The 15,984-nt window shown below is 49.7% G+C and overlaps 1 protein-coding gene across 2 annotated transcripts in view; it reads right to left on the bottom strand.

The window, feature by feature from the left end:
• LMCD1 (LIM and cysteine rich domains 1) overlaps positions 1-15,984 on the bottom strand; it is a 57,933-nt gene that overhangs the window by 19,766 nt on the left and 22,183 nt on the right. Inside the window, exons 2-3 of one of the 2 annotated variants that reach the window (XM_024740666.1) lie at positions 9,179-9,267; positions 2,566-2,821 (exon numbers count right to left, since the gene is read on the bottom strand). In XM_024740666.1, the coding sequence (XP_024596434.1) occupies positions 2,566-2,821; positions 9,179-9,267 (345 nt within the window). The remainder of the gene's footprint in view (positions 1-2,565; positions 2,822-9,178; positions 9,268-15,984) is intronic. The other variant, XM_024740667.1, reaches the window with a different exon arrangement.

The following is a 15,984-nucleotide window of genomic DNA, read 5'->3' as shown; positions in this document are numbered from 1 at the left end:
AGTCTTTGAAGACTTTAGTCAGCGTAGTGCCTGGCTCATAGTAAGTACTCAATACGTACTAGCAATTAGGTTTATTGTGACTTTAGTCTTTGAAGACTTTAGTCTTTGAAGCATTTCTCTGGCTTTTATTCTGGTTGGGAAGGGTGACAGCAAGATTCAGTTCCATTTCCAAAATATAATCAGTCCCGATCACTTGGTAATTAAAAAAAAGTCGGAAGGGTGAGTGGGAAGAAAGTCGTCCAATCTCAGAAATGTGATTTGCTCGGGCAGGCCAGACGCAGGGCAGACAGAGCGGCCTTTATCCCATGTGGTTTTATGAGTCGGCATTAATCACGGCCCGACGATGCCTTCCTCTGATTAGACTGGGGCTGAAGCGTTTGGGGTTTTCACCAGTCAGTTCCTGACGCCCACAGCTGGCTCTTTTATGAGCTGCTTGTTTTAGTTTCCACTCACATCTTGGAGACCCACTGATGGCTCACCCAGGCCCGGGTGCTGGAGGGCAGACCCGCGTTCCGAACCACCTGGCACTGCTGCTATTCCGTGCCGCTCTCCGTGGCCCCCGACCTGCCCCTGCCTACCCACTGGAGCTGTCAAAGTCCAGTTCAGCATTCTGTGTTTCCTCACATGTAAACTAACCCTCACCTCACAGGGTGGCTGAGCTCATGCAGGCTGAAGTGTTCTTTTAAAACATGCTTCTCAAAAAGCAAAGCTTTAAAAAAAAAACACACAAAAACTTTGCCTCTCTTCGCTTTATCTAGAAGGGATTTTTTCCCCCCTCTTAAGCTCCAGCTTAGCACTGCGCTGCTCGAACCTTCTATGGTGAAGGATCAAGATTTGTTTGGTGTTTTTTCCACGGATTGCAGGATGATTTGTGGGCTCAGTGCATGTGGTGAGAATGTAGCTCAGGCCACGTGAGATTTCCACGTGAGGCTGACCACGCAGCGCTGCTCAGCCATCACGCACTTGGATGTCAAGTGCTACAAAATTTTCCCAACATTTATTCTCAATTTCTGTGCTTCCGACTGGGGACCAGTCACAAGGATTTTGTGGAGCAGTGCCAGTCCCCAGACCACATGTGGAATGTCCTTGGCTGGGAGGCGACGTGGCACAAATACGCCTCGAGCCTGCTGCGTGCCCTGTGCAGTGCAAGGCGAGGAATGAGATGGCACACAGGACAGGCATGCGTGTGCTCTCGTGGGCCTCGCTTCACTCCAGTGTAGGGGAGAGGTGATGCCGAAGCACAGACGTGCATGCGACAATGAGAGCTCGAAATAAGAGCTTCTAAAGAAACCATGGAGAACTGGGAGAGAGGAGAAATGTAGTAGAGGGATGGGTGACATCTTCCACAGACTGGGTAGTGCGGGACGGCCTGTCTGAGATAGGACTGGCAGAAGGAGCCAGCCATGCAGAGAACCGGGAAAGGATGTTTCAAGGAGAGGGAACAGCATGTGCAAAGTCCCCGAGGAGGGCAAGAGCCTAGGGAGCCCAGGCCTGCCATAGAGTGGTCCAGGGCAGGAAGGTGGGAGGTCATTGCCATGCAAGGTACTCAGGGAGGGGGCGTAGCAGGAGCTGTGGGGGGAGCCCGCGGGGACAGGGACACACGGGTCTCAAAAGGCTCTCCTTTTCTCCCAGGAGAGATGGAATTCAACGTCAGGCTTGCATCTCTAACACTGTAGGGTTTTTTAAATCGCACTAACCTGTAGAAATCGTCTGGGTCCTTGCTACTCCAGGTGTGCTCTGGGAGCTTGGCGGGACTGCAGATACTCAGAACGGCCCTGAGCCTACTCGATGTGTTTCTGCATGCTCTCCAGATGGCTTTTATGCTTGTGGAAATTTGAGGGGCGCTGGTCCACTGCTCTGGGTCTTGAAGGGGGCCCACATGGGGTATTACCTGGGGCTTCGTTTAAATACTCGTGACTGATAATTCTGATCCTGCAATCTGGAGCTTCCGATTTAATGGTCTGGGTTGAGGCCTGCGCATGGAGACTTTTCTTGGGTCCTCTTAGTGGGCAGCCACGGGGTGACCTTGTGCCAGTCACCTGCTGTCTCTGGGCCTTGTCCTTCTCTGGGTGCCTCTTCCCTAGGGTTGTGTAAAGCCAACTTACTTCTCTCTCTTAAGCCCAGGAGTTAGGGAGAAGAGAGGAGTGTTCCTGTGCTCTCCCCGAGACTCGCAAAGGGCGCATCCCAGGCCACTTTGAGGGAAAATGAGGAACTTACGGACGAACATGAGCACTCTGAGAGTTCTGAACAATGAACCATCCTCTGTTCAGAAGTGGGGAACCTAAAGGGAACCATGAGCAACCCTGTACTAGAGCTGAAAGGGCCCCTTAGAATTCACGGGAACACCTCTACCCATTTCATGGATGAGGAAAACTGAGGCCCAGACAGTTTTCACTTCAAGATCACAGAGTGAGGCAGGAGCAGATTCGAAACCAAAGCTATTTTCCTACCATTTTTGCAAACTGGCCCACTTCTTACCTCGTCTTTGACATCCAGGAACCTATGGCATGGCTCCTATTTACAAGGGTAGGGAAACAACCACTTGGTTGCAGGAAGCTCTCTTACCAGTTTCTGGGTGACTCCAGGGGGAGCCCACTCATAGGTGATGGTGTCAAAGGTGGGATCTTTCCCGGTGGCAATGGGGTTGGTCATGATCATTCGGTTCCTCTTGTAAATCCGGATGCCGTCCCCGCCTTTCACTCGGGCCGTGAGGGTGGAATACTTGGAGTCCATCAGCAAGCGGCCAATTTTCCGATCGTCTTCCAGGTCCGAGCTCAGGCAGTGGTCCTCCTGACTGCATTTGCATGACTTGCACATTTTCCTGGGGGGTGGGATGGGGACAAGTGAGATCAACCTCCAGAAAAGAGAGGCAGAATCTCCCGCTGGAGCACCTACGCTTTGCAAAGCAAGCTCGAAGTTTAACTTTAGTAACTTGAAAATGTTAGCAGCAGACAAATGGTAACCGGAGCCCAAAAGGCCTTTGACGTCAGAAACTCACGTCTTCCTATCTATCTGTGGGGAATGTGGGTATGACTTTCGTGGGTAAAAAGAGCAGCACATTTTTCCTCTTGGTCACTGGGGTGGCAAAGGCTGGTTCATCACTGGAGATGTTCTACAGCAGGAGTCTTCACAGCCTGTGGGCTAAACCCGGCCCACAACTTGCTTCTGTAAATAAAGTTTTATTGGAACACAGCTGTGCCCATTCATTTACATATTGTCTTTGGGCGGCATTTGGGCGGCAACAGCAGATAAGTAATTGCAGCAGAGATCACGTGGCCCATGGAGCCTAAAATATCTACTCTCTGGTCCTTTATTAAAAAAAAGTCTACTGATCCCTGCTCTAAAGAATTATTGAAATTGTCTCCCAAGATTCATGAGCCTCAGAGCTTCAGCAACTTGTAAACTCTTTAGCACTCATCCTGAAGTTAAAATACAGCTGGAAATTTTCTTCAGGAAACTGGTGGACAGGACCTGGGGGGAAGGGAATGAGTTTAGGAAACCCCTGGGGCTGGAGAGATTGATGTCCCTTGCCAAGGCTTTGTCCTGGGGCTGGGAAAAGAAAAAGCGTCCTGGGGAAGCTTCACAGTGACTTGAGGCCTGACACTTCCCTCTGACAATTAAAAACAAAAGCAGTTGGCTGCTTTGTGTCCTGCTGTTAAGGTTTAGATATCCAGAGGGTTCCCAGTGTGAGAGGAAAACCGCTCCCCTCCCTTCCTGGCCGTGTCCCCTTAGGCGTGCTGTGTCTCAGATGCTGGAACACACGCGATTTAGAGCTTGTTAGGTCAAGTGAGCTACATGAAGACCTACCGCGGGATGGGGCAGGCCTAAGCCAGAGACATGTCAGGGCAGTTGCATGGGTGCTTCACAGCCAGACCCGCCTGGAGGAACCCTTCTTTTCTAAACTCAGGAAACTGATGCATTTAATCATTTAGCACAAATTTTGACTGTGGGGCTACCAGACGCATGCCTTGATGGTCTACATCAGTGGTTCCCAGCCAAGGTCAGATCTGTCCCCAGGGGGCATTTGACAATGTCTGGAGACACTTTTTTTAAAAAAACTTTTTATTGGAGCATAGTTGATTTACAATGTTGTGTTAGTTTCTGCTGTAGAGCAAAGTGTATCAGTTATACATATACATATTCCACTCTTTTTTTTTTTAGATTCTTTTCCCATATAGGCCATTACAGAGTACTGAGTAGAGTTCCCTGTGCTATACAGCAGGTTCTTATTAGTTATCTATTTTATATATAGTAGTGTGTATATGTCAATCCCAGCCGCCCGATTTATCCCTCCACCCCCCATACCCTGGTAACCATAAGATTGTTTTCTACATCCACGACTCTACTTCTGTTTTGTAAGTAAGTTCATTCGTACCCTTTTTTTAGATTCCACATATAAGCAATATCATATAATATTTGTCTTTCTGTGTCTGACTTACTTCACTCAGTATGACAATCTCTAGGTCCATGCATGTTGCTGCAAATGGCATTATTTTGTTCTTTTTTAAGGCTGAGTATGGGGACGCCTTTGATAGTCTCAATGGGGTGCTATGACGTCTATAGTGTAGAGACCAGGGATGCTGCTAAACATCCTACAATGCACAGGACAGCTCCCTCCACAGCAAAGAATTATCCAGTCCCAAATGTCAGTAGTGCTGAGGTTGAGAAATCCTAGTCTAATACGAAAAGAAGGAGGCCCCATCACAACCTTCGAGGAGACTGCAGTTGGGGTGGGAGAGGGAGAGAAAATCAGGTGGAAACCATAACATAAGGAAGAATCAGGTTGGGCCACGTGGGAGTTGCAGATGCTCTGGGTGGGGGGGGCGGTTCTGCTGCCTGGACCAGTTCCCCCAGGAGGTCAGGATGTGGCCCAGGGAAAGGGCTCAGCGGTGATGGAGGTCAGCAGGCTACAGAAGGTTAAACACATTTCTTCAGTGCAAGGCTGCTTCTTGTTTTTAACGCACGGGTATGCAGTGTGACATTAAGGGGAAGAGAAGGCAGCATTTCCAGCGTTATTTGGAGAGAAGCTTCCAGTCCAAGTTCACATTCAGTGGGCTGCCATTTGAGACATGTTAAAATCGCAGATCTCAATGATAATTCCAGAGACATTATCTCTCAAGATGAATAGGACCCTAAAAACGGCACAGGGCAAATGCAAGAAGGCTTTTCTTTTCGTGCTCATGAGAACGGGTTGCTTGTTTTATGGAACTGGGGCATTTTATTCATGACCCAATAATATTCTGTATGAGCCAGTCATGGAGGAAACTGATTCTTTAAGAAGACAGGTGAGGGCACTTTTGGTTTATGGGGCGAGGTGAGGGAGGCAGCAGCAGAGCAGGAAGCGGAGAGAGGAAGACGAGGAAGGAAGTGGAGGAAAGCCCAGTGTCCCACCGGGTCCTCTGACGTCCCCAAACCTCCCACACGTGGAAGTGGGGGAGGAAGCTGCCCTTTGCTCTGTTGGTTCACGTAGACGCTCAGGGTGCTGTGCGAGGCGTTGGGAACGCAGAACGCTTTGAAATGCAAAATGCTGACAAATAGATGTTCTTTGAGATTGTGTCCACATTATTTTTCCTTTCTTCATGCTCTTCATGTCACCAGACACGTTTCTGAGGCAGACACCCCCTTGGTCCCACCTCACTCTTTCCAGGCACCCAGATTGCAGGGGACACAGACACATCTGGAAAGATCCTCAGCGGTGTCACAACGGCCACTTCTGCAATCTGTCATAGGCAACCTGGAATTATGGAAATGGCATGGCCTTGGGCTCTAATCCCAGCCTGAACACTAGCCCACCACAGACCCCTGGCAAGTTTCTTATCTGTAAAATGGGAGGGTTGGTCTATATCAGGGGTTGCCAAACTACAGCCCACTGGCAGAATCCAGTCCATCATCTCTTTTTATATGGCCTATGAACTCTTTGGGGACACATGAAAATGATGAGAAATTTGAATTTCAGTGTCCCTAAATAAAGATTTATTACAACACAGTCACATTCATTCATTTACGTACTGTCTATGGATGATTTCCTGCTACAAGGGCCAAGCTGAATAGGTGTGACAGAGGCCATGTGGCTTGTGAAGCCGAAAACGATTACTATCTGGCTCTTTATTTATTTTTATTTTTGGCGGTACGCGGGCCTCTCACTGCTGTGGCCTCTCCCGTCGCGGAGCACAGGTTCCGGACGCGCAGGCTCAGCGGCCATGGCTCACAGGCCCAGCCGCTCCGCGGCATGTGGGATCTTCCCAGACCGGGGCACGAACCCGTGTCCCCTGCATCGGCAGGCGGACTCTCAGCCACTGCGCCACCAGGGAAGCCCTGTCTGGCTCTTTAAAGAAAGTTTGCTGACCCTTGATCTAGTTGATGAGTTTTCAAGCTTTGCTGCACGCCCAAATCACCTGGGGAGCTGTGTTAACTTGGGGATGCCCCGCTCGGCCCCCGCCAGTTAGATACGTGCGTCTGGAGTGCGATCTGGGTCCGGGCACTCGCGACCCTGTTCCAAAGCGCGAGAGGCATGAGTATGTCCCTTTCAGGAACTTAGGCACCTCAGGCTGACTTTCTATAGGTTGTCGCTCCAAAAGCACAGGAAGCCCAGCTATTGTATTACTGCGCAGCCACCTGTGAAGATCCTGACCCCGGTGAGAGGAGCAGAATTAACATCAAAGGGGTGCCGCGATGAGGAGATTGGGGGAATCTGTCCAGAGAGACCCCCAAAGGGTGTAAAATTTTGTAATTTGCAGAGCCAGTGGTCTCCCTTCCATTTTTCATAGTATGTCCCCTGCTTCCCTCAGATCAGGTTTTTTTCCCTCTACTCACTGGAATTGGTGTGCCTTTAAAAAATAAAGCTGTTAGAATGATGATGATCAGTCTCTGCATGCGAGGAAGAAGCCTTGCCCTGGGCTCTCTCTGAAAAGCTTGGCCTTCTGGAGGCCCGCTTCCCTCCGCCGTGAATGGCAGCTCAGCATCCTATGAGGTTGGCCCCTGCGGGCAGGGACTCCGGCGTGGCCGTTTGGAAAGCGGGATGCTGAAGGCTGCTGGGGGGACCTCCCCTTCCATTTCCATGATATGTTTGTTCTGAAAGTCTGCTTTTGTCTTCACTCTGTACCCTCCTCTCTAAGTAATTCTACTTATTCTGTGCTGCGAATATGAAGACCATTCTAATTCTACCAACCATGTGAATCCGTAATTGGATTCCAGACAGTTTGCCTGAAACTATGGAATTGTAAAGCTGGAAGGGGATCCTTGGGCCCACCAGCTCCAACCTTCCCATTTTTCAGATGGGAAATCTGAGGCTTAGAGAAGGGAAGTGTCTTATTCAAGCAGAGTCAACACATGAATTCTGTCCTGTGATTATTAGTTAGGAAACTTTCCCATGAAACCAGACTGGCTGCCACTCTGACCCTTTAAATATCTTTCTAACTATTGAGAACATGAGAACTGAAGCATAAAAACGGTTTGACACGGTTTCCCTGCTAGGGCTCTGCGACCTCACTGCTCCACGAAGCATCAAATTTAGGTCCCTATTAAGGTTGTTCCAAGGTGACACTGGATGGGCAGGACCTAAAAGCTGCAGTCTGTGTTTCTCAAGGACAAGTTCGCTTGACGTTCAAAGAACTTGTAGGATGATGAGGAAACGGGATGAAAACAATGCTGAGAGGCTTCTGCTCCTAGCCGAGAGGAACAGTGTCCAGAATTGCCCTCCTGCCATAAACAACTAGGAAACCAGACAAAATATATCAAACACCCATTTTCAGATGCCAGATAGCAGCGCGGGACTGTGGTCCTTGAGAGAATGGAAACATTACTGCACTGACGCCATGTGTGCATTTAGGGAACATTATCCCTCGGCTCCGAGAACTCTTGAGGGAGGCATCCTCGCTTGTCTTCAGAGAGCTGATGAGGGGCCAGCCTTGTTCTCTGACACCCTGGTGGCAGATTCAGGACCAACGGGGTGAAATGATAGGGAGGCAGCCTCTTTGCAAGGCCAGAAAGAGCTCAAGTGGCCAAAATAGATGTGTGGGGAGCTCTTCGTCCTGGAAGGACATCCTAGCTGTGGGAGGAATTTGTGCAGGGGACGGGTGTTGGGATTGGATGACCTTGACGTTCCCTGGCTCCTCCGAAGCGGGGACTGCCTGGGAATAGCGTCAAGGAACAATCTTGTGCCTGGACCCCAGTACTGCATGCAGAATGGTTGACAGTGTGGGATGGGGCTTCATACAGACCTGAGTCCGAATTCTGCCCTCTGGTAGCCGTTCCCCCATTACCCACCCTCAGTTTCCTCATCTGTAAAGTGGACATACTAGTACCTCCTGCTTAGCGTTATTTTAGCATTTAAGTAGAAAAGACTTAGCTCAGCTCAATAAGTATTTTTGGTAACTGCTCTCTCACAGTGGAAATCAACTTCTCTGAGACAAACATCTCCCCAGTTTTGTTCTTCCACTGAGTGCCCAAGGCAACCCTCTGGCAGTGGAGACAAAAGCTCCTTTTTAGCTCTCGTGCCCTACAGGGCTTAGCCTCTCTCTCCCAGGGCTGCAGGGACGGTCCCCCAGGCTGTGCCCTGCACACCTCCAGGGCATACGATCCACACAGACGCTGATGTGAATAGTGCCCGGGGACTGTGCAGAGCGGCAGCCCTGCCTCTTGTTTTCAGAGTCCTCAATGAAAAAAAAAAAGAACAGCGCTGTGAGTCCAAGTCCAGCTGGATCTCACAGCCCTCCTGCCTTGGATGTGTATATCAGGTCCTGGTTTTTAAGTACTGTGGACACAGTGATTTTTATTTCTGTCCCAGGAGCACTCTTTGGTCAGAACCCCAGGGGGATGATGGCGCAGGAGGGGGAGATGAAGCCCATACACCAAACCCCAGGACAGACAGGTCTACCCAGCGTGGACCAGGCACCAGCTAACAACTGTCCACCGCTTCCCAGAGCATCCTCACCGGGCTGAGCTTGGCAGCCTCCACCTGGAAATGGTTTATAAAGCCCTGAACTCCTTCTTCATCTTGGCCCCTCAAGGGCTTTTCTGTCATTTCTGAATTAAGCCAAGCAAGAAGGCATTCACCCCGGAGCCAGTCCACCAGCAACACATGCATTCTAAACGGTCCCATCAGAGAATGACCAGGGTTCCCAGAGAGGACAGCCAAGAAATGAAGGCAGGCAGAGCCTCTCCTGACAAACTGCGTTACCTCCATGAATGCGGCTCGAAGCCCGAACACGTCCCCTTGCATCTCAGACAAGGCACACCTCTTGCTGACTGCTGCTGGCCCAGGGACATCTGGAAAAGGAGACAGAAAAGAGGGTGTTTTCCTTCCAAACGTCTTGGACCGGGGAAGCTTGACCTCTAAAGACTTGGCATGCCAGCAAAGCGATTGTGTGGGGTTCAAAGGTCTCGAGATGAATAAGCCATCACTTCACTGTTTACCAGGAATGGAGGAGACCAGTCAGGAAAGTGGCCATGGGTTAGGCGAGTGTGGAAGGGTGGAACTTTCCCAGCAGAAATGCCCTGGGGCTCATCCGCGCCTTCCCCAACCCTCACCCGCTCCCCTGATCCACTTGTCACTGGAATGGAATCTTCCAGTGAGTGCCTCCTGTCTCTCATTTATTTGTGATTTACTGATAGGGTGTGATTAAACCAAAGCTACAGGCACAAAGGTTCATGCTGCCAAATGTTTACAGCTCAAAGCATAGCTTAAATATTTTGCTAAATCACGGAAAATCAGGAGCATTTGAAATCTGGTCGTCTTTTGGGAGGAGCGCAACGCATGAGACAGGTTTTATTGTTCGTTACCAGCCACAGGTAAGGCTGCTGCTCGCTGATGTATTTAGACCCGGCTGGCTCTCAAATGGGGTCTTCAAACCGGCAGCATCACCAGAAGCCTGCAGGAAACGCCCCACCCATGAGGGTCTCAGCCCTTTCGAATTAGAACCTGCACTTTAACACAATTCCCAGGAGATTCATAGGACATGAAACTTGGAGAAGCGGTGGGTTGGCATATGGATCTGCCAGCTGAGAAACTGACCTGACTCTCCACTGGGGGTGGGCGCTGACTTGGGATGGGAACCACGTGTACTAGGATTTTATCAGAAGCAGCGTTCCATCAACTTGTGGGATAAAGGGATAAGCTTCTCATTCAACAAACTATTGATTCATCTAACCATTTATTTAGCATCTGCTATGTGCCAGGCACAGGGATACATGGTAAGACTCGCGGTGCCCTAGAGGAATACACAGTCTAGGGGGAGATGGAGAAACACATACTTATCCCCTTTCCTGGGAAGGGATTAGTTTGAGGCAAGGACAGCTGCCTGTTGTGTAGTAGAAAGACATGGACTTTGGAGCCTGAGAGACCTGGATTCCACACCCAGCTTCGTGACTGAACAGCCGTGTGGCCTTGGACAAACTGAGCCTCAGCTGCCTTACCTGTCAAATGGGTACAGAGATAACGCATGTAATGTGCCCAGCCACCTTAGCCGCTACAAATGGTAGCTGCTATTATCATGCACACAGACTTTAGGAGCATAGAGGAAGGTGTTAACCCGAATGGGAATTCCAGAGAGAGAGGCGTCTCAGAGGCGGTGACTCAGGATTGGGGCTGTGCATGGTGAGTGGGCAGAAAAGGAGGAGAAGGAGGTCCTGGCAGAAGGAGGAGGTATGCAAGGGCAGAAGGGTACAAAAGGGCTGGATGGGTAGGGTGTCACGATCTGAGCATGCTCTGTGGGGCATGACACCTCTACTCTCTCTGCTTGTAAGTGGGGAGAAGACAAGTCGTGAGGCCGTCCTCATTGCTAGTGTCAGAATTCAAAGAAGGACATAGGAAGAAACAGTTATCCTTCACGATATTTCTCTTCTCCCGCCCAAGTCTTCCCGAGATAATACCCAGCTCCACACCTCCTGCGTGGTGGCTGTTGTTTATACCACGTCCCCGGACACTTCACTGTTCTGTCTAATACACCTTCACAGCCTTGGGAGTAAGAGCCATGTGGCACGTATTTGAAGGGATGCATGTTTATATTTGTGCCTATTCAGTGCTAGAGTCACGTTAAAATGGAAAACGAAGACGATGCTCACCACTGTCTCGTTGTCTGAGCTGGGGAACTTTCATTCGTGGGTGGAACTTTGCTCCCTAAAGCTGTTGGCATGGAAAACCTTGCCTGTTGTTCCTGACACGTTGGATTCTACTAGCTGAAATACAACGATCCCATAACACTTCACGTTTAAATGATTTGAAGTTTTGCGGGGAGGTGTATGATGTATGAATCAGGCTTCATCGCTGGATGGTTTTAGGTTTACCCGGAGGCAGCAAAGCCTGAAACAGAAGAGCTACGCGGGAGAATTTCCTAAGTGGCAAATCAGCCCGCCCACTGGAGCACTGTTCTAAGGACTGTCGGATTTAACAGCCAGCCTACAAGGGGATTAGTCCTGATGCTTGGCCGGGAGAGCTGAACTGCTGGCTCAGGGTTTGGTTTAGATGCAAGGCGGCCCAGTACAGCCGAGCTCGGGCCCGTGGGTCGTGGGGCTGGCTCTATGGTGTCAACTCTGACATTTATTAGCTGTGCAGCTAGAGGCGAGTCGTTTCCCTGCCCAGCCCAAGGTGGTCCTCTGGGAAATGAGAAAACTGGCCTGGATCGGGGTGGCCCATATCCTGTTGCATGGAATCCTCGTTCTGTGGGCTCTTACAAAGTGGCTTATGGCGGAGGTGGGAAGGATTGTATGATCAAATAAAAATGGTGGATGCTGGATGGACCAGGGCGTCCAGCGCCTTTCAAGAGCTAGCTTATGACAGAGGCAAGAGAGATAGGAGAAGGCAGCTGTTTCAAGTCAAGAGGTCTGGGCTTCAGGGTCAGAGGTGTGCATTTTCGTCCCAGTTCTGTCCCTTTCTTCTGTTGGACTTGGGCCAGTGAGTGATTCGTGGAGTCTGTTTCTTCATCTGTGTCATGGGGCCAGTAAGAACCACCCTGCCCCCTGGAGTCACTGAGAGGGTTCAATGGGCTGCCGCACGGAAAGGGCTTAGCGTGCACTTATTATGCACCGAGTGTTTGCTGTTGTCAGTATACCTCATATAAACATACTCTGAATCAGATGTTCTCAAAAAAATTTTTTTCCCAGCTTCAGAGTTCTAGGCAACTTCAGAGGAACTACTTTTCTAACTGTACACCCCATATACTTTCTTATTGTCTACTTTGTTTCCTGATTATAAATGTTGCCTCTCTCACTGGATGCAGGAAGCAGGGTTGGGCTGAGTCTCTATCCTGCTAGTGGGACAGTTTCCATGACAACAGAAGTCCGTGGGTGAGAAAACTAAATGGCCTTGCGAGGAAGAAACCGATTTGGGCCATCAGGCCACACTTGCTGCCGGTTTCCTCGCTGACAGTTTAACACAGTAAACAGACATTTGTCCGCTACGTGCCATTCACCAAGGAGGCAGACAGACCCAGCTCTCCCTGACACAGAAAATGACCATCCTGTTTATCGACGAAGGGAAAACGTCAACCAGAACAGGTGTTTCAAATGAGATATTCCGGTTTGTAAACAGTGGGTTTCTCTGATGTGGATGCCGTCTCAGACGAAAGATGGCAAAGTGGCTCACAGTAGCTGAGAAGACAAGCGCTTGAAAGGAGCCACCACTTAAAAAAATCGGTTCTTGGAATACAGCATCCATTCTGTCCTTTTTCCCGAGGGGAGGATAAAGTGTTTGGACAACTTTCTTTGGCTCGGGGTAGTAGGATGTGTGGTTCATCTAATGCTGTGGAACTGAATGGTGTCGGGGACTTAAAAGGACTTGGATGAGACCAGAAGCTCCTGGGATACAAAGGGTGGGGAGTGGCAGGGTCTCCTCCCTCCTCAAGCATTTACCTTCAGTGAACCCCAAGGGAAGTCTGAAAGGGGAACAGTGCCACCGAGAGCAATGGGGGGGCTGAAATGAAGGGGAGCAGAGAAGGGCAAGGGTGAGATGGAGTTTCAGCATGAGACTCGGAATTAGAAAACGGGATTCTCCTCCAAGCCCAGCGTCTCTCTCTCCTCGTGTAACTCAGTTTTCTCCTCTGGAAATGAGTTTTCTCTGCCCTTTTTGCCTCAATAGGGCTGTTGTAAGCATCATGTAAGAGAAAGGTTGTTTGTAAAGTGCGGTAAGTATTTACCATTGTTTAAAAAAAAAAAAAAGTCCAAAACTCGGATGGAAGGCAGAAAGGTGGGTGGCACATCCTTCAATGTCGTATGGTGGCAATATGACATTTTCTCCACCCCACCCCATCCCTGCAGGGATTATCTAGAGAAATTTACTTTTTGCTATCCTTAGACTCGGTGAAGTTCCATGTTAACATGTAGCTTTTTGTCCAGTAGAGATACCAATACAAATAGTTTCTGTCCTTTTGAAAAAGACGACCCCAAGGGTTATGGTTGATGGTCCTGCAGGACATTAACTAGTTATGTACCTAAGCTATCAATCTTGTCCTAACATTAAATTACCTAGGAACCCCTAACTCTTCAAATGCTTTTTGAACTGCTCTAAATAGCTTACTGGTTCCTTCATTATATAATGAGTTGAATATAATCTTTGCTAAGTTTCATTTTATAGTTGCCCAAGAATCATGCTTTTACCTCTTGAAAACTGTATCTTAACACCGTCACATGCCCTCCTGACTACCCATGGGTTTGCTTTTTGAGCTGGGGCGTTCTGAACTGACACTAAATTCTCTTCCAAGCCAAGTATTCTGACTTGTCTTTTACAGGTAAACTCTATAAGCATACCTGTGTTACTGGTCAATGTGCTTTGTTACTTAAAAACGTCCCTTTTCCCCCGGGGTCCCAGGAGAGAAGGCGTAGAGACCTCTTCCTTAACAGTGATGACACCCCTGTGAGGTATAGTCATTATTCCCAGTCAACAGGTGACGTAGGCCCGTGAGTCTGAGAGAGGAGAAGCACCTTGCCTCTTCAGAATGGTCTGGACTGGAGCCCCTCCGGGGAAGGGCGGTCTCCTTAGTCTGTCCTTATTTGTATTATAACTTTAAGCAAAACTGTTTTGTCTTTCCTAATGGTCATGATTGTAGCTAACATTGCTTGAGTACATCTTATGTGTGGGGCGTACACCAAGCATTTTCATATTTAATTTAAGCTTCTTGATGAAGCCACCAGAGAGGCACTTTTAGTAACCTCATTTTTCAGGCGAGGAAACAGGCCCAGAGAGGTTATGCCTCCGCTTCGAGATCCAATAGCCAGTAAGTGACGGAGCCAGGAAGTGAAACCATGCATGTGTTACTTCCTTGCTATGCTCTCCTCGACTGTTCTATGGCACCTTCCACCACAGGTACAGCACTTTAGAGTTTACAACGTGTATTCACATCCCTTATCTCACTTGGTTTTCACAACAACCCTAGGATGTCAGTATCTTGCATTTGCCTCAGGAGGAAAACAAGCTCACAGAACTGATAAGGTACAATGCTCTGGACATGATTCACACTCATGTCTTTGGAATCTAGGTCCTGTGACTTATTACCGCACTGGGCGTATCCAGACAGCCTCCCACGAGCTTAGCCTCTTAGCCTTGACTTGGGGCCTCGGGCCACTTGGGTCCAAGGGGGTGGGCAGCGTTTCTGGAGGGATGGGAGGTCCTGGAAGGGTTAGGGGCAAGGGCAGTAGGACAAGGTCATGCTCACCTTGGTTTCAGGATTTCTACCAATTAACCCTGTTCTGCTAAATAAAGTGTAGACGTTCAAGGCAACAGACAGGCTTCAGTGGGAGAGGTGGCAGCCAGAGGAGAAGGAGAATCAGAACCACGGGCAGTGCCTATGGGAGAGAAAGCCAGGCCCTGGCTTCACCTAGTTTATCTGCCCTGCACTGGAAGCCTGAAATGACTGCTGGTCACGAATGCATAGGACCAGGCCAGGGAGCTGGCACTCACTGAAACTCTGACTGAAGTTTACGTTTTAACTTAACCCATGCACTATAGGCCATGTTAAGGAACCTTTTCTAGATATTTTGGGGCCCGTACACTGACTTCTGTAATAACTCACATAGATATACAATTACAAATGCGATCCATGCCAGGAAGGAGAAGGATTTGACCTAGTCTGTGTGCGCGCGCACGTGTGTGCGTGAAGCAGCGCTTCGCAAGTTAATCAGACACCCTGATTAGCATACAGATCACCTGGCACCTGGCTAGTGTGCAGATTCTAGTCTAGCAAGTCCGGGGGGAGCCTGATATTCCATAGTACTCCCGGCCTCCCAGAGGAAGCCAGTGCTGCTGGTCTGGGGACCACACTTGGAGTAGCCAGGGACTCCATCAGTGGTTCCCAGACTTGTCTGCCCATTAGAATCACCTGGGGATCTTTTCGCACTTCCAAAGCCTAGGCTGAATCCCAGAGCAGTTTAGCTGCAATCTCTGGGGATGGACCACGGGCTGTAGGCATTTTTGGAAGTTCCCCAGGGGATTTTAAAGTGAAGACAAGTTTGGGAACATCCAGGCCTCACCACTGGGCCCTCAGCTGTCCAGCGTGGACTTGAAGGCTCTCAGATCCTTGGCTTAATGTCTCCCCCTCCCATACTCCACTCGCAGACCACCACCCCCTCCAATGTGAGTTTTTACAGGCCGCCTGAATTTTATTGTTGTCCTTTCATTTTGGTCCCATCTGCCCTGGCACAGGCCTGCCTCCCAGGCTTCCTTGCCAAATGCAGTAACTTTCTTAACAGCCACGCAGAAAGGAAACCACACCCTTCCTCTTCCTTTAAATTTCACTGGCTGCCTGAAGCCCCTCGGGGGCTCTCACGGATCCTGAGACCCTCTACCAGGCCTGAGGTCAGGGGTGGTCCTCCCCCTGCCCACCCGGGGCCAAAGCACAGGCTGAGGGGTCGTGCCAGGTGGAGGAGCCCAACCTGGCTATGGCTTCAGGTCTTGGCCAAGAGAACCCTGTGTCCCCAAATAGGAGAGGAAAGACTGGGATGTGTAGCCCAGACCCTGGCGGGTTCTGTCTTTTATTCCCTCCGCCTTAAGAGGAC

Source organism: Neophocaena asiaeorientalis, unplaced genomic scaffold (assembly GCF_003031525.2).
Source record: "Neophocaena asiaeorientalis asiaeorientalis breed wild unplaced genomic scaffold, Neophocaena_asiaeorientalis_V1.1 scaffold325, whole genome shotgun sequence".
Taxonomy (NCBI): Eukaryota; Metazoa; Chordata; class Mammalia; order Artiodactyla; family Phocoenidae; genus Neophocaena; species Neophocaena asiaeorientalis.
This window is presented reverse-complemented; position numbering and strand designations above follow the sequence as displayed.